Source organism: Poecile atricapillus, chromosome 2, assembly GCF_030490865.1.
Source record: "Poecile atricapillus isolate bPoeAtr1 chromosome 2, bPoeAtr1.hap1, whole genome shotgun sequence".
NCBI lineage: Eukaryota > Metazoa > Chordata > Aves > Passeriformes > Paridae > Poecile > Poecile atricapillus.
The window spans coordinates 40,212,252-40,227,102 of NC_081250.1; the positions used below are offsets into that span (position 1 = coordinate 40,212,252).

Genomic DNA, 14,851 nt, shown 5'->3' on the forward strand with positions numbered 1-14,851 from the left:
TTTCTACCTTACTGTCTTATGCCATTTCTCCTCTGCATAATGTCAGCCTCATTTGCTTATCTGGCAATTTCTCTGATACTTTCTCATTTCTGATAATTTCTACTAGCCCCAAATAGCATGAGACTGTTATCAGACTCACAGCTGCATATGTCCTCCCTCAAGAACTATTTCTGACCATTAAATCTCCAGTACAAAGTTGTTCTATCAATTTTTTTTTCCTTTGTATTTGTTCTTATTTCCTCAAGTTGTGTCTCACTCCCTTTTGCACTTCTCAGCATTCATCCTTCTTGTCTGTTAGACTTGGAAATAAAACTCCCAGAAAGTCCTGCTTCTGCTTTCCAGACCTGCTATTGGAAGAAGCAGCAGCAGAGGACAATTTCTCCAAGCTACAAAGCTAATGGACATTTTTTTTTTTTTTGCATGTACTCTTTCCATGAAAGAAGCAGCAAAGTTCTGGCCTGAAACCGATCAAATTAACACATGGAGCTGACATATAAGTTCAAAGATCTTCATCAGTAAAAGAAATCTTAAGAGTTCAAGATTTGCAGGACATATATAAACATCAATAGCCAAGAGTTTAAGAGCAGCAAAAATTACTAACTTAAATATGCAGTTTAAAAAAACCTCAACTTACTCTGAAAGCATACATTCCCCTTTTTTTTGGCTCTCATGCTGAAAGCTCCTCTTTGTATCATGTGTTTTCTTGTATTTTGTCTTTTCAGATTATATGAGAACTCTTTGCAGATTGGCTGGTATCTTTTTTTTATTTTATTACTATTAACACTCTCTTCATTGCAGAAGTGGCATAGCCAAAATGCCTTAATTAAAAAAGAACAAAACAAAAAAATTGACATGTTGCATTTGCATGGCTTTGTTCAATTAAAATTCTCAAGACAGTTTATAAACATTAACTGAAGTGGTATAGTTTAAAATTACAGAAAACAATTGTAATATTCACATTTTACTCTAAGGAATGAGATCAAACTTGTGGTTTAAAAAAAAAAAGCATAAAGGCACTTAATGGTATGAAGCAGAAATGCTCTAGATCAGTAAGGCCAAAAGCATTCGTGTGGAAGATTTTGCCTACATCACGCTCTACTAATTTCTGTGAATGTATCAACACGAAGAACTTGGCTCTTAGTTGAAACAATGTATTTCTGAATAAAGAGACAAAATTTTCATATGGGGAAAATAATGTCAATCTGGGGAAAAACTGCACTTGAAGCTTTGATGGAAAATTATTTCAGTAATAAATAACATGACATTATTCCTTCTACTGAATTTTCTGGACTGCTTATTATCTTCCAGAGGCATATAAGGTCTATCTGGTATTTGGGGAAGGCTCCTGGGCTTCTCACCTCCCTGAGAATGTAACGTTTAAAACTCACCTTCCACTGAACAGAAAGCAACAATGCCAGGTAACAGAGGAAATGCTACATTTGGAAGAATTTTTGCAGTCTCCTGTAAGAGGCTGTGTACTGCATAAAATGACTGATTTTTCATATCACTTATCAGTCTAAAATGTTAAAGATAAGAAAAGATGGTAGACTTTTTGAAAAATCTGGTTGGTATTTGTTACAAGTCCCGAGTTTCAGATATGTCTCCTTGCTTCTCATTTCTCTTAATTTCTAGGGAATCGTGTTCTTGTGTTTTCAAATGTATGACAACTTCTGGCAATTTATCACCTTTAAAATTTATTTTTTTACTCCATGTTTTGTGTCCCAAAGTGGTTACTCTTGCCTCATGCAAGTAATAACTAAAGGTTGGTCATTTAAATATATTGCAGACTCCTAAATAAGAGTTGCAGGTGGGACACTAGATTTCCTGATTCCTCCATCAACTGCACCACTGTCACAGGAATGTGGTCCCAGCAACACTGAAGCATGAGAAAGGACCTCTTGCTCACTGACTGGGAAGCCTTTCTATGGTCAGAAACCAACTTATCGGTAAAAACAGCCACCAATGAAACTCTCATCTGCCACTTCAAGTTCTTGCTGTGGAAGCCTCGGGCACCCCAAGGGCTGGAGGATGTGACACCAGTTCCCATCAGAGGCTGCACACACACAGACACACACACAAGCTTTCCTGAGGTTCCCCAGGAACCTGGTGCTCAGCACCCAGACCTGTAGGGAGCCCAGTTCTGGGCTCCTCACTACAAGAGAGACACGGAGCTCCTGGGGTGGATCCAGTGGAGGGCAATGAGGATGAGTGGGGGACTGGAGCATCTCTCTTGTGAGGAAAGGCTGAAGGAGCTGGGCCTGTTCAGCCTCGAGAAGAGAGAAGAAACATCTGTCAGAGGATCTTATCAATGCATATAAATATCTAAAGTGGGGGTGCCAACAGGATGGAGCCAGGCTCCGCTAAGTGGTGCCGAATAGGACAAGGGGCAACAGGCAGAAACTGATGCACAGGAACTTCCACCTGAACATGCGGAAGAACTTCTTTACTGTGCAGGTGACCACGCACTGGAACAGGCGGCCCAGAGAGCGTGTGGAGTGTCTCCCACTAGAGATACTCCAGAACGACCTGGACACAATCCTCTAGGATGACACTGTTTGCGCAGGTAGGTTGAACCAGATGACCCACTGCGGTCCCTTTTCAACCTGACCCATTCTGTGATTTTGTGATCCCTCGGTGACTCACAGAGCATGAGCCCACCCACGGTTCCTCGGCACCGCTCACCGCGGTGACGGCTCGGCGGCGGCTCAGTGCAGGTGCCTCAGGGCCGCCGCAGTGCCCACATACCCACACGCACGGCACCCTCGCCCTCAGCGCTCCCGGCCCCGGTCTCCGCCCGACGCGGGGAGGAGCGGGAGGAGCGGGAGGAGCGGGAGGAGCGGGAGGAGCGGGCGGGCTGCGCCGCGCCTGCGCCGCAGGGCCGGGCAAGTGGCGGCGCGCGGTGTGCGCAGCTGCCGCCGCTGCGTGAGGCCGCAGATGGAGCCTCCCCCCGGCGCCGCAGGTAGGGGCGGCCGACGGGCGGGCGAGTGGGAGGGAGGGAAAGAAAAAAAGAAAGAGGGAGGGAAGAAGGGAGGACGACGGGGCTGCGGAGCGCCCCCCACACATGCTCACTTCACCCCCGCCCTCCTCTCCCCCACCGCCGCTCGCCTCTCCAGGGCTTCCTGTGGGAACCCCCCGTGGCTTTCCGCTGGCCCCTCACACCCGCCGGAGAAGGCGGTGGCCTGGATTGCTGTGCACTGCCGGTGGGTGCTGGGAAGGGTCACCCTGGAGGGCTCCGGCCCGGCCTCCGCGGGGTTCCCGGCGGACTGGGACGTCCCCGCCGCCCTCGGGAACTCCCGCCGCCACCTCCCTCCTTCCCTCCTTCCCTCCTTGCCGCCTTGCCGCCCCGCTGCCGCCTCCGTGACCTCCAGCGGCAGGACGCGGGGCGAAGGCAGCTCCCGGGCGTCCAGGTGCGTCTCCGGCTGTGTAACAAAGGTAAAGGCAAAGCACCAAGGTTATGAGGTCCTCGGCTTCGTGCTACCGAGATCTTGTCCGAATGGTTATAGACATGTGTCCACAGGAGTGAATGAAAGTCCCTGGCCTTTATACCCATGTAGTGTTTGCTCATTGTGCCCAGAGTTCCCGAGTCAGGCGCCTTCGGCTTGGTGTCTTAAAAGGCCATTCATTCCCTTCAGCTAATGCAAGGTGTTGAGTCTCCCGTCGATGGTGGGGACCTGCAGTGGTCGTGGCTGTGCACCTCGGTCCCTGCCGCCTGTGGCTGCTTCTCCAAAAGCCAAAGGATGCTGGTCAAGGCCAGGCTCTTGGTTTCTCGTGGAAACCTGTCCTGGACCTGGGTCTCCAGGCCTTGCAAACAAGGTGTTCATGGAGTAGTCAAGTTCTGTGTTTATTAATTTTATCCTCTAAGCATTGATCTGTTACTCAATTAATGCAATGTTATAAAACTTACTGAGGCATTTCAAGTGGTGGATGTTCATCTACAGCGTAATATCGCTTCCCAGTTGTCCTTTGGAAAAAGCCTAGTTATTACATTTGTTAATTCACAGATTCACAGAATATTCTGAGTTGTAAGGGACCCACAGGGTCGAGTTTGACTCTTAAATGTGCATAATGGGATCAAACCCACAACCTTGGTGTTACTAGCAGCATGCTCTAACCAAGTGAGCTACTCCCAGTAGATTCAACCTGTTGTGATTTCAGTGCAGAACAAAAAGCATGGCACCAAACACTGAAGTCATCAGCATTCTGCTTCCCTATTTATGTATATAATGACATTATCTGTCCCTCCCAAACCATACTGTGGTTGTATGTTAGCTGTGGTAGGACTGCTGAGGGTGTACTTTGGGTACCTGCTATGTGACACCAATACTGAGATTCATCTCCTGAGCTGTGGCATTGCTTACTGACACCTCTCTAAATCTGCTGCCTTGTTATCCACTATCTTTTGCTTCCCTCCCCCAATCCCCATCAGTTTCTGGCTTATACAGCTCTGTTGAAAACCTCAGAATGATCTAAAAGTGGAGATGTCTAAGTAAGGTAGTAGAGAAACTGGAACAATAGCTTCAAGAAGTGTGAGCTGCCCTTTTTGTATTAGTAAGGTGTTAACCCAAATACCCTGGTGTGGTAGGTTTTAATGTCATCATTGTTAACTGCTTCTTGGCTCATATATGAGAAAAAAAAGGAGGATCACAGTTCTGTGAATTGTTACCATGACTGATACTTCATTTTATGGTCACAAAAACACAAGCATTCTCATGGCTTTGAAAGGCAGTAAGAAGTGAATATCAAGTAGTTCTTTGAATCTCAGATTGTAGAACTTGTGAATTATGTTGTGATTTGTATGGGAGGAGTTCTTTGATAGCCAGAGTTTGGGAAGAAACTGTGGTTGTGTCATTAGGTGATTATATCAAATAAATAAACCGGTAGAAAACATGTTCACAAGATTTTATGTTCATAAAATCACAGACTGTCCTGAGTTGGAATAGACCCACATGGATCCTCAAGTCCTGTTTTTGGCCCTGCACATGACTTCCCCAGGAATTGCACCATGTGCCTCAGTGTGTTGTCCAGACACTTCTTGAGCTGTGTCAGGCTTGGTGTCATGAGAATTTCCCTGGAGAGCCTGTTCCAGTGCCCAGCCACCATCTGGGTGAAAAACCTTTTCCTAATATCCGACTTAAAAAGCTTTTCCTAACTCAACTTAAAGCTTCTGTTTTTCCCTTTGTGAGAAAGCTGCAGACTGCTGTGAGTCTCCAGGCTGAACAAACAAGTGACCTCAGCTGCTCCTTGAGTGGCTCTAGGCCTTTCCTCTCCTCTAGGCCCCACACCAACTTTGTAGCTCTACTTATGATGCTCTCCTGAAGTTTTATATCCTTCTTGTATTGCCGTGCCCAAAACAAACTGCACTTGAGGTGAGGCCGCTCCAGAGCAGAGCGGACAATCCTCTCCCTTGCCCAGCTGGTGCTGCTGTACCTGATGCCCCCCAGGACAGGATTGGCCCTCCTGGCTGCCAGGGCACTGCTGGCTCACATTCAACTTGCTGTCCACCGTGACCAGCACTTTCTGCAGTGCTGCTCTCCAGATGCTCTTTCCCCAGTCTGTCTACACATCCAGAATTGCTCCATCCCAGGTACTAAACTGTGTTAAACTTCACATGGTTGGTGATTGTTCAGCCCTTAATTTGTTTAGGTCTTCCTGGAGGGTCTCTCTGCCTTTGAGGGAGTCAACATCTCCTCCCAGTTTAGGAAAATGTTACACTATTTTGTTTTATCCTTCTCCAAAATGAATGTGCTGCAGCCCAGCCTTGAATTTGGTTTTTGTATGCAGCACTTCCAAAGCTATGTAGGGTGCTGTTTTTAGTAGTAGAGGCCATGGGTTATGAGAAAGCTCATTTTATTTTTAATGTGCACTTGGTTATAGCTGTCATTTTCAGGCGGTGATGTTTGGATCCCTAGTTGAAGATCCACAGATGTGTAAAATGGAGTCATGGACAATAGCTGAGACAATACAGGTTTTGGTGCCTATCCTTGACATAGGGCTTAAAAGCAGAGGGTCTGAAGACTGATTTTTCCTAAGCTACTTACCATGTCTATTTCTTCATGTCAGGTGGAAGTCTAGGTTGTTAAATACAACAGCAGTTTTATCAGTGGATGGAGAAATTCTGGCTTGCAGAATGGATGTGACTTGTTTCATAGTGGCAAGTAAGACTAGAGCTAGAAGAATAAATTGAAAAGAATTAAATTATAGCTTCAAAAGATAGAAAAGATAAAATAATGGAGGATAAAGCAATGTCGAATTTAAAGGGAAAAAATGTAGAAGTAAAAGGAAAAGTTGCTTTCCAGCTGTTCTGTTTCAACTTTTAATTAAACGTCTTTTAGGTAAGTTTGTGATTAGTAACATAAGATGCCTGAATAACATCTGCAATCCTTGTGGTAATGTAATTGAAAGGCTTTTAGCCTTGTCACCTCATGCTCTAAAATTTAAGAGAACACTGGTGTGTTTTGATCATATCCCTGATGTTAGTTTCCAAGATGTTCATTCATTTATATTGTATGTACTGATTGCTCATTTACTACATAGGTACAGAAGTCAAAGCTAGGCATTGTTTTTAATTTGTCTCTTAATCCTTACTTGCAGTTAAAGAATTTTTTTTTTTAAAAATGCAAGAAGAATGGTATTCGGTCCTGTTATTCATAAGCCTTGTTCTTTATTTGTGTGTGTGATGTTCTTCATTTGGAATGAAAGGTATAATTTTTTTGTCTTGAAACAAGTGGCCAAATATTTAAATATTCAGGCTCTCAGGGAGTTTGGGCAGATCTGTTTCTATAATGAAACTTTTATTTGTGATTTACATTGTTTTTCATTACACCTTGTCACACGCTTCTGAAAATTAGTAAGGAGGACTATGTAGTGCTGGAGCAGCTGATTAATGATATCAGGCATGGTGGCAAATCTTAGGTGGTTGTAAAAACTGGGGGATTTTTTGGTTGTTAGGTTTTCCTGCATCACTTCCTTGTCCATATTGGGTACTTTGCTCTTTCTATGTTGGATTTACTTCTTACTTATCTCTTCTTTCTGGTGCAAATTACTGCACAGTTTCTTATGTCACTGTTTAGCTCTATTTTATGTGATCTGTTTGGTTTATACGATTCAGATTGTGTTTTGTCAGGAACTTTCTCTGTTTCTTACTCCAAGTGAAAGTAAGCAATGAATTCTTGGACACTGTTCACTGTTAGAAAGGATGTAGAAGAAATAGGGATTATACACTTGAGACTGATTTCAGACAAGAGGTACTCCAGTGTGTGGGCTTGACTTTTTAAAAAGTGTGCAGCCCTATCCTATATGTAGGAATTTAATTGTGTCTGTGCTGTTAATATATTTTGGCATCTCAGAAAAACCCCTGGAATGTGTATTTGGTTGCTGAAATCCTGCTGCATGGTGTTTTGTTTAAGTGACGGAAAGTTGTGTTGAGGATTTTGCATCAGTTACCAAGTGAAGCACTCAGAAGTTCTTCAGTCGTGGAATTTGAGCTGGCTCTGCTAGTTTGATCCTTGGTCAGTCCACAGCCCTAGTTGTTACTCTGTGTTTTCTACATTTTGCTGAAATTCTCATCTGCTGTCAAATGGGATTTGAGGTGGGCTGAGGTGTTCCCTTTATAGGTAGCTCACAACCTAAGTTTTCCTAACTGGCCATCATACTTGAGCAAGTATGTATGATCTCAAGTGTATAATCCCTATTTCTTCTACATTCTTTCTAACTAACCGTGAACGGTGTCCAAGAATTTATTGCTTACTTTCACTTGGAGTAAGAAACAGAGAAAGGTCCATCATACTTGAGCAGTGGTACAGGCCACGTGTTAATGAAGCTGCATTATTTCCAGTAGTAAATATTAAGTCCTAATCTGTAATTAATTTTCAGGCCCTGTAACTGGATTTGCTGTGTGATCAGCAGTGTAAAAATATCTCCTTGTGTCGGCTTGGCTTTACTTATTACTCACTAGATGTATGAGCATTTGCAATCTGCATGTAATTAACAAGGAAGTGTGCTTTTTCAGGTCTGCTTTTCCTTTTCTTTCTAGGTATTACAGACTTGCTGTAATGCAGCCATTGTTCACTTTTAGCAAACAGCATCCTCGTAATCCAGTACTGCCATATTGCAGGAACATGAGCCCCAAAGCAAAATGTAAGATAACAAATTCAGCCAGTGAAAAAGGTGAAAATTGACTTTGAGGTGATGATAGAATGGTGAGAAGTTAAAGCTTTGGAAATTTTCCCTGGTGTTGTCATGTCTGTACTCCATCTTAATTTAAAGTGATGTCAGTATTAGAAAGATCTCAAAATCTGAAACTTTTTTAATACAAATAAATTTACTCATATACATTTAAAGAAAAAGAAAAAGGATACTGCATAGAAAAGCTGCATTGATAAGTTCCTTTTGCTTTTAAATCAGGTTTAAATCACAGATCTAGTTTCACTTGGATTATAACACTTCTGTCATTTCATATTGTCCTTCTATACTTTAAAACCTCAGTAGAAACTCACTACTTAAGGCTCTAGTTTGCATGCAAACACTAATGTGCAAATGAAATTACCAAACTCAGTAGCCTTTCACATAAGTATAAAGGTGTTTGTTTGGTCCTGGTCCATCGTCTGTCAGTTCACACTGGATGTCTTTGACTGATAAAATTCTTTACCTTTTAACAGGATTCTGCAGGGTTTTTTAGGACTGAGGTTTACAAAGCAGGATGCTAAAATTTAGCTTTGACCTCATAAATTCCTTGTCAGTAAAGGCACAGAAGCCCTCCCAAAGGTTACAGGATTGGATACTTAAAGTATTAATTGATGTATCAAATTACAACTGTGGGAAAAGACCCTAAGATTTTAGAAAGATGAGGGGTTTTTTTTCTCCCATGACTTTAATGGGTCTGTCTCTAAATTAATTTGTTCTGATGTGTGACTTAGTGTTTTCAAATTGAGGTTTTTGAGTAGTTGATAATATATTCAATGATACAGACTTTTTGGATAAGTTTTTATGATGCACATACACATAACTGATTCACATGAATTAACCTAAGAATGGTAATTTTTATTTAATACAAGGGGAATAAGCTAGGCAGAATAATGGAGATGAAAATTTTCAATTGAATGCATTATTTTCCTGGAAGAGTACTACTAATAATAAGCTCTAATTATATTTGCTTATTCAAAACAGTGTTGTAGCACTAAAATAGAGCTGATTTTTTTGAAAAAAAAAAAAAAATGTCTAGAACCAATAGTCTGATTGATGAATGTTTGCCAATAACCAGGCAGTGGACACTGTGCTGTTCCTTCTATTATTAAGAAAAGTTTACTTTTCCAGTGTATTCTATAATTAGCTCATAGGCAAGTGCTTTAAAGCAAGACTTTGTAAGGAAATAGAGTATTTACCTTACAGAAACAATATTTACCGAGTGACATGAGAAATAACTGAATCCTCTAAATTAATACAATTTTGCAACTTAGTTATAAACTTGTTATTCATTTTCCAAAACATCTCAAGTGTTGTATAGACTATAAGTCTGCATATGGAGGAAATCACAGAATGGCTGTTAAATTCAAGTTTTAGTAGACTCATCATAGATGAAAACAAGACCTTCCCTTAAAGGAAAACAACTTATTTGCAGTGGAGATTTTCTTCAACTGTGATGAGATGGTAATTCTGCATGCAACTCCTTGGGATTCTTCCCTTTTCACTTTAGTAACTGCTCTCTCTAGTGCTGAAATTCTCATTGATACTTTTTCAAGTTTTATTTCTCACTTAAAAAAGAAAGGTATCTTAGAAATCTGTCTACTCACAGCTGCTTACCTTTGATGGTATTTTGACATATTAAAGTGCAATAAACAAGAAGGTCCCCTTTATGGCTCCACATTTCTCAACCAGTCTTCCAATACAGTGAAAGTTATTGCTTTTAAAATGTATGTATTTCGTGTATTTGTATTTTAACTTGGATACAGCATTTTTGCTAGAAAGGAACGTAACCGATGTTTAAAAGTTGATAGAAGTGGGATTTCAAGAAAAACATGAGGTAGTACAGTTGCTAATTAAAATGATATAAAGTTACTAAAGCTTTATCTGTTTTACATATATACTGTGATTCTTAATGAAAAAACAATAGTATTTAAAGTACTGTTTGGAGCATTTTTTGAATGTGGACAAACAAAAAATCGAGAAAATCAAAATTATAGGCTGTATAAATAGAAATGCATGTTTCAAAGACTGTTAGTGGAATTGCTTGACTCCGTTCCCCTTGGATGGAGAAAGTGTGAGGCCTCTTTAAGTATCTGGGTAGAGCAGATTTCAACTTTCCTGGGTAATCTATGTCCCTGCAACCAGAAGTCAGTGAGAGCAGAGCTGTTAACTACCAGCAGGTCGTAGGTGGGTGAGCAAGTCAGTTACCAGCTCCGTTGAACAAAGTGGGGAGATGATACGACTTCTCTCAGATCACTCTGATAGGAAAGCTTTTGTCTTGGTATCCTCTTCTTGTAATAGTGTCCTAATTAATATGAGAAGCTGCTACAGTCCCTTTTGTTGTCAGGACTGTAAAGCTTTGTATTTCATTCTCCTCTTCCCCTTAAAGGTCTGCTGCTTGCAGCACAGCTCTGCACTATGCTCCTGTTGTTCTCAAGGCCATCTTGGGTCCTTTGGTCAGAGGCTAAAAAGCCAGCAAATTATTTGTCATCTGTTTTCCCAGCTGCCATGCAGAGTGGATTTGATGTGTTCTAGTGGTTGGGATGTCCTCGTTCCTATTAATGTATATTAGTTTTTTGGGGTTTGGTCATTTTTACAAAAATAATGAAAACTATTAAACTGACCAGCTGTGGTCCTTGGCTTTTGCAGCTGAGAGTTTTGATCCACTACAGAGAGCTATTATTACAACTGCATTCTTGTGCCCTACGTTTTGTATGCAACAAAGAACCACAAGCACTCAGATTTGCCAAACTCCACAGATTTTATTTGTTAAAAAAAAAAAAAGTAGTAAATGTTTCTTAGTGATTTGGTGAAGAGGGATATCTCCCAGTTTAGTCATCTCTCTCTTCAGTTCTTTACACTGGGCTGAGGTTTTATGGAAAACAATTTCTCTTTCACAAATTTATTCCCCCTTTCTGTAGCTTTCCCCTCTTTTATTTTTTTTTTCCCCCTGCAAGTTTGTAACTTCTTTAACTGTTCTTCATCTTCTCATCTGTTCTTTGTCCCCAAGAGGAGCATTCTGGAATCTGCTGATCAGTCTTTAGGAAATGTTCAGTAGTTCTGTCACACAGATTCCTTGCCTGTAGACTTATATTTTCAAGGAGCTAGTGAAGTCACTAGCTGTAACCCTTGGAAGCCTGCATTTGGTTTTAATTTTGACAAACTTCTGTGTATATTTTTACAAAAGACTTAGTTTGTAGTATTAATAGTATTTAGTCTGTGTTTTGTAACTTTTACTTGATTAGCTGTGTTCATCCATCTGTCCCTTGTAATGGTTAATAGCACTTGGAAATTTCATCAGAAAGTAAGGTAAGGGTAAAATCTCAGTATATTAAATTGATCTAAAAAAATGCCCAAGTTTGGGCTGGCAGAGGGAGAAGAAAAAGCTGCTGCTAGCATTTGACTGACCCTCTGGAGGGTGAGGGATAGCCTATTGGTTCAGTTTGTGGCAAAAGGCCATGATCTCCTCAAACAGCCTACCCAGAAGACCAGGAAGTGTGTGGAGGATGTGGGTGGGAACCAAAGGTATCAGCTTTCAAATGCAGAAGGCAAACTGTAGGAAAATATATTTCTTACTTGTCTGGAAATAATGTTTTCATGATGAAATAAAACAGGAGTAAGACTGTTGAAATGCAGATTCTTCTGTAGGGACTAGTCCGCAGCAAATCTGGTATTAGAGTAAGAAGTATCTTTCTTACTGCAGAATAGTGAACTTGCAAAAGTGGGGGAAAAGTTCTTATTCTGAAAACTGTAATATAGTTGAAAAAAGGCAAAAGGAGTTGATGGTTTTACATCATGGTCGTGTCATGTTTCTTGATGAAGTCTTGCTTCTGTCTTTAAAAGTTCTTACCATATATGTTACCACAGACTAAAAACTAAATTAATAAAAATAGCTTGAATTGATGATGATCTTGTACATGAGTATCAGAAATACAGATACTTTGCGTAAAAATATTTGCTTTAGCTGGTGTATGCTACTTTTAATATTTGTGCCTTATTTTTCTGAAATATTTTGTATAAATGCTAGGGATACTGACTTCAGTAAAGTGTTTTAAGATGGTTGAAGGAAAAGCACTCTAATCGTAATGCAGTGGATAGTTTAGAATCAAGGAAGAATATTCAAATACTTAAGATGTTCCAGTTGAAACTCACAGGTAAATTCAGTACTGCCCAAACTGAACATCTGCGTTTGAGCTATTTGGAGAGGTAGTTGCACCCAGAGCCTGAAACTTTGACAGGATAAGATAATTAAAATTGCTTGGGCTTTTCATAGAGTCACTTAGGCTAGGTTTAACACCATCGAGTCCAACTATTATTAAGCAATAAATATTTTCTAATTAAAAATAAAAAAGCAAAATCCAGTAAATACAAGCATTTGTAAAATTAAAAAAAAATTAAAACTGATACTTCACAACAGAGATTTTTCTAAAAATCTGTAGATGAGTTTATAAACAGTCCTTACTGCAGTTTCCTTTATACTATTGTATAATTATCTTTGAAGTACTGTTGTAGCTCTCTTCTCATTCTTCTGGAATTCTTCGTCTCTACTGGATGCTGCCCAGTGTCCTGATGTGCCCTCTCTTTCCTGCATTTTCAACATTTGTAGACTTGACAACATGGGACTAAAAAGAAGGAATTTGCCTGGAGCACAGTTCTGTCATGGTTCTGGTTGTGCCGGTGTCAACACCAGTAGAGCTACTCCTTGCTATCAATCTTATACCCCTTTTCCTTTGAATAATCAAACAGAAGATTGGGTATTTAACCTAGGAGAAAACCCAGCGTTCTCTTTTGACCGTTCTTGGCTATCAGTGATATCTTCTCTTTTTGGGTTTTTTTCTTTGCTTGCTTTCTTGTTTTTTTCCAGATGGTCCTGTGTCTTGTTTCCTTTGTAGCCTTTAGTTGAATTTGTACCCACTTCTCTTTGTCAGTGGTGGGATAGCTGATCCTTGCACTGAAGCCCTGTGCTTTGTCATTGTGAAAATCATGGATGCTTCTGGCTAGCTTCGCCAGCAGGGGAAGCCCAGCTGTTCTTCCCAGGCCCTAAGGACTTCTCTCTACTACATTTCCATGTTGAACCTGTGCAGAGCTAAGGGTTGGTCTTGTGACGATCCTTGTGGGTCCCTTCCAACTCAGGACATTCTATTATGCTAATTATGGGAAGTAGATAAGTAGATCTAATTACTCCAAAGTGTGAATCAGCCGAGAAGCACTTTTTTGCATGTATTTGAGTTAGTTTTCTGTTTTGACCTGCTCACTTACTGTGTGCTTAGGTGCATAATAATGATGATGTGATGGGTGTGGGTAAAGGCAATGTGAGACTGGTAAAACTTCCCTTTTGGTGACCGGTGGCAACCCACTTGTTTAACTGTATCTGCATTTGTACTCTCTGTACTCCAAGCACCACTATAGCCAAGTTGAGTTTAGAAAAAGAAAGTGTGGGGAGCAGAAATTTAGACTGTCATTTGAGCCAGTGGTACTCGTGGTACTTCAGTTTTTCCTCTTGTCCTAGTCTCACAGAATTCCCTCATATGGGCAGCTTTGGAGTTATACAGGGAACTTCTGTTCACAGGATCAGTGAATTTTCCTAGCTGAAAAATTGCCTAACAGGAAATATATTTACCTTTAAAGGAAATTAACTTCCTCTTTCATTCACCACAGGGCTGCTGAGCCTATCTATGTGGGCAGAGGGAAAAGAGCATCATAGGGATGGGGAGAGGACAGGAAGGCTGCAATGCCAGCTTGCTTTGACTGGAATGAGTGGAGCTGAGGCATGTAGCCTGGTGGTGCCAGTTCCTGCCATGTCGTTCAGCTGAACTGATTTGTCCTGGTTATAAAACATGCATGGACATTTTCTGACAGCTCTATCTTGTCTGTGGCCTATGTACTGTAGCAAGTGTTTGGTACAGTCATTGCACTGATGCTCTGCAGAAAATGAAAATGAAGGATATTTGTAATATTTTATCTGTAAAGTAATATATTTGTAGAAATCTGATATCTGCAATATTTTAATATGAAAATCTGAGCATGGAAGCAAATCTAAGTCCTGAGCTGTTTGTTTTTAGTGTTTTTGTTGTATGTACATACATGTAATAGAGGCTTTTTTCCCTGCTGTAGAAATGCTAAGAAGGGTATTTTTGAGGAGAAATGTCTTTAGTTCAGATTCTGTATATTACTCATTGTAATCCTCTGTTGTTGCCAGATTCCAGTAGTAGTATCACATATGTAATACTGTGTAATCTCATAATGTAATCTCTTAGCATTAGTAAACTCTAAAAGATGATGACTTAAGAACGACAAACGTTGGTTTCGATTGTTTTTTATGGAGAAGTAACCAAAAATGCTCTGAAAAAGTGTTTGTAAGCTGTAGGTAACTTAAAACTTGCTTCTTTCCTTAGTTTCAATACATTACACTTTTACTTTTTCTTCATTTCATCTCCTTTTTAATAAGCGATTTTAAATTGAAATGATTGTCATCCAAAATAACTCTGACGTGTGAACATCCCGACTGATGCTATTCTGAAATGTGATATCAACTTGAAAGGTTGAATAAATAGTGTGTTTGAAGATGAAAACCAGGTATTTGCTGTAACTGCATTGGATTGAGCAAATGTTCTTTAAAAGTTTTTAAACTCAGAAACTGAGAAGTAACAAACTGTTCTTGATAAATTCT

At 40.5% G+C, this 14,851-nt stretch overlaps 1 protein-coding gene across 1 annotated transcript in view; it reads left to right on the forward strand.

Moving 5' to 3' along the window:
• Positions 1-2,812: 2,812 nt before the first annotated feature.
• The window catches only part of CMC1 (C-X9-C motif containing 1), a 42,654-nt gene continuing 30,615 nt past the window's right edge, over positions 2,813-14,851 (forward strand). Inside the window, exon 1 of the mRNA XM_058830632.1 lies at positions 2,813-2,959. Within this exon, the coding sequence (XP_058686615.1) occupies positions 2,935-2,959 (25 nt within the window). The 5' untranslated portion in view covers positions 2,813-2,934. The remainder of the gene's footprint in view (positions 2,960-14,851) is intronic.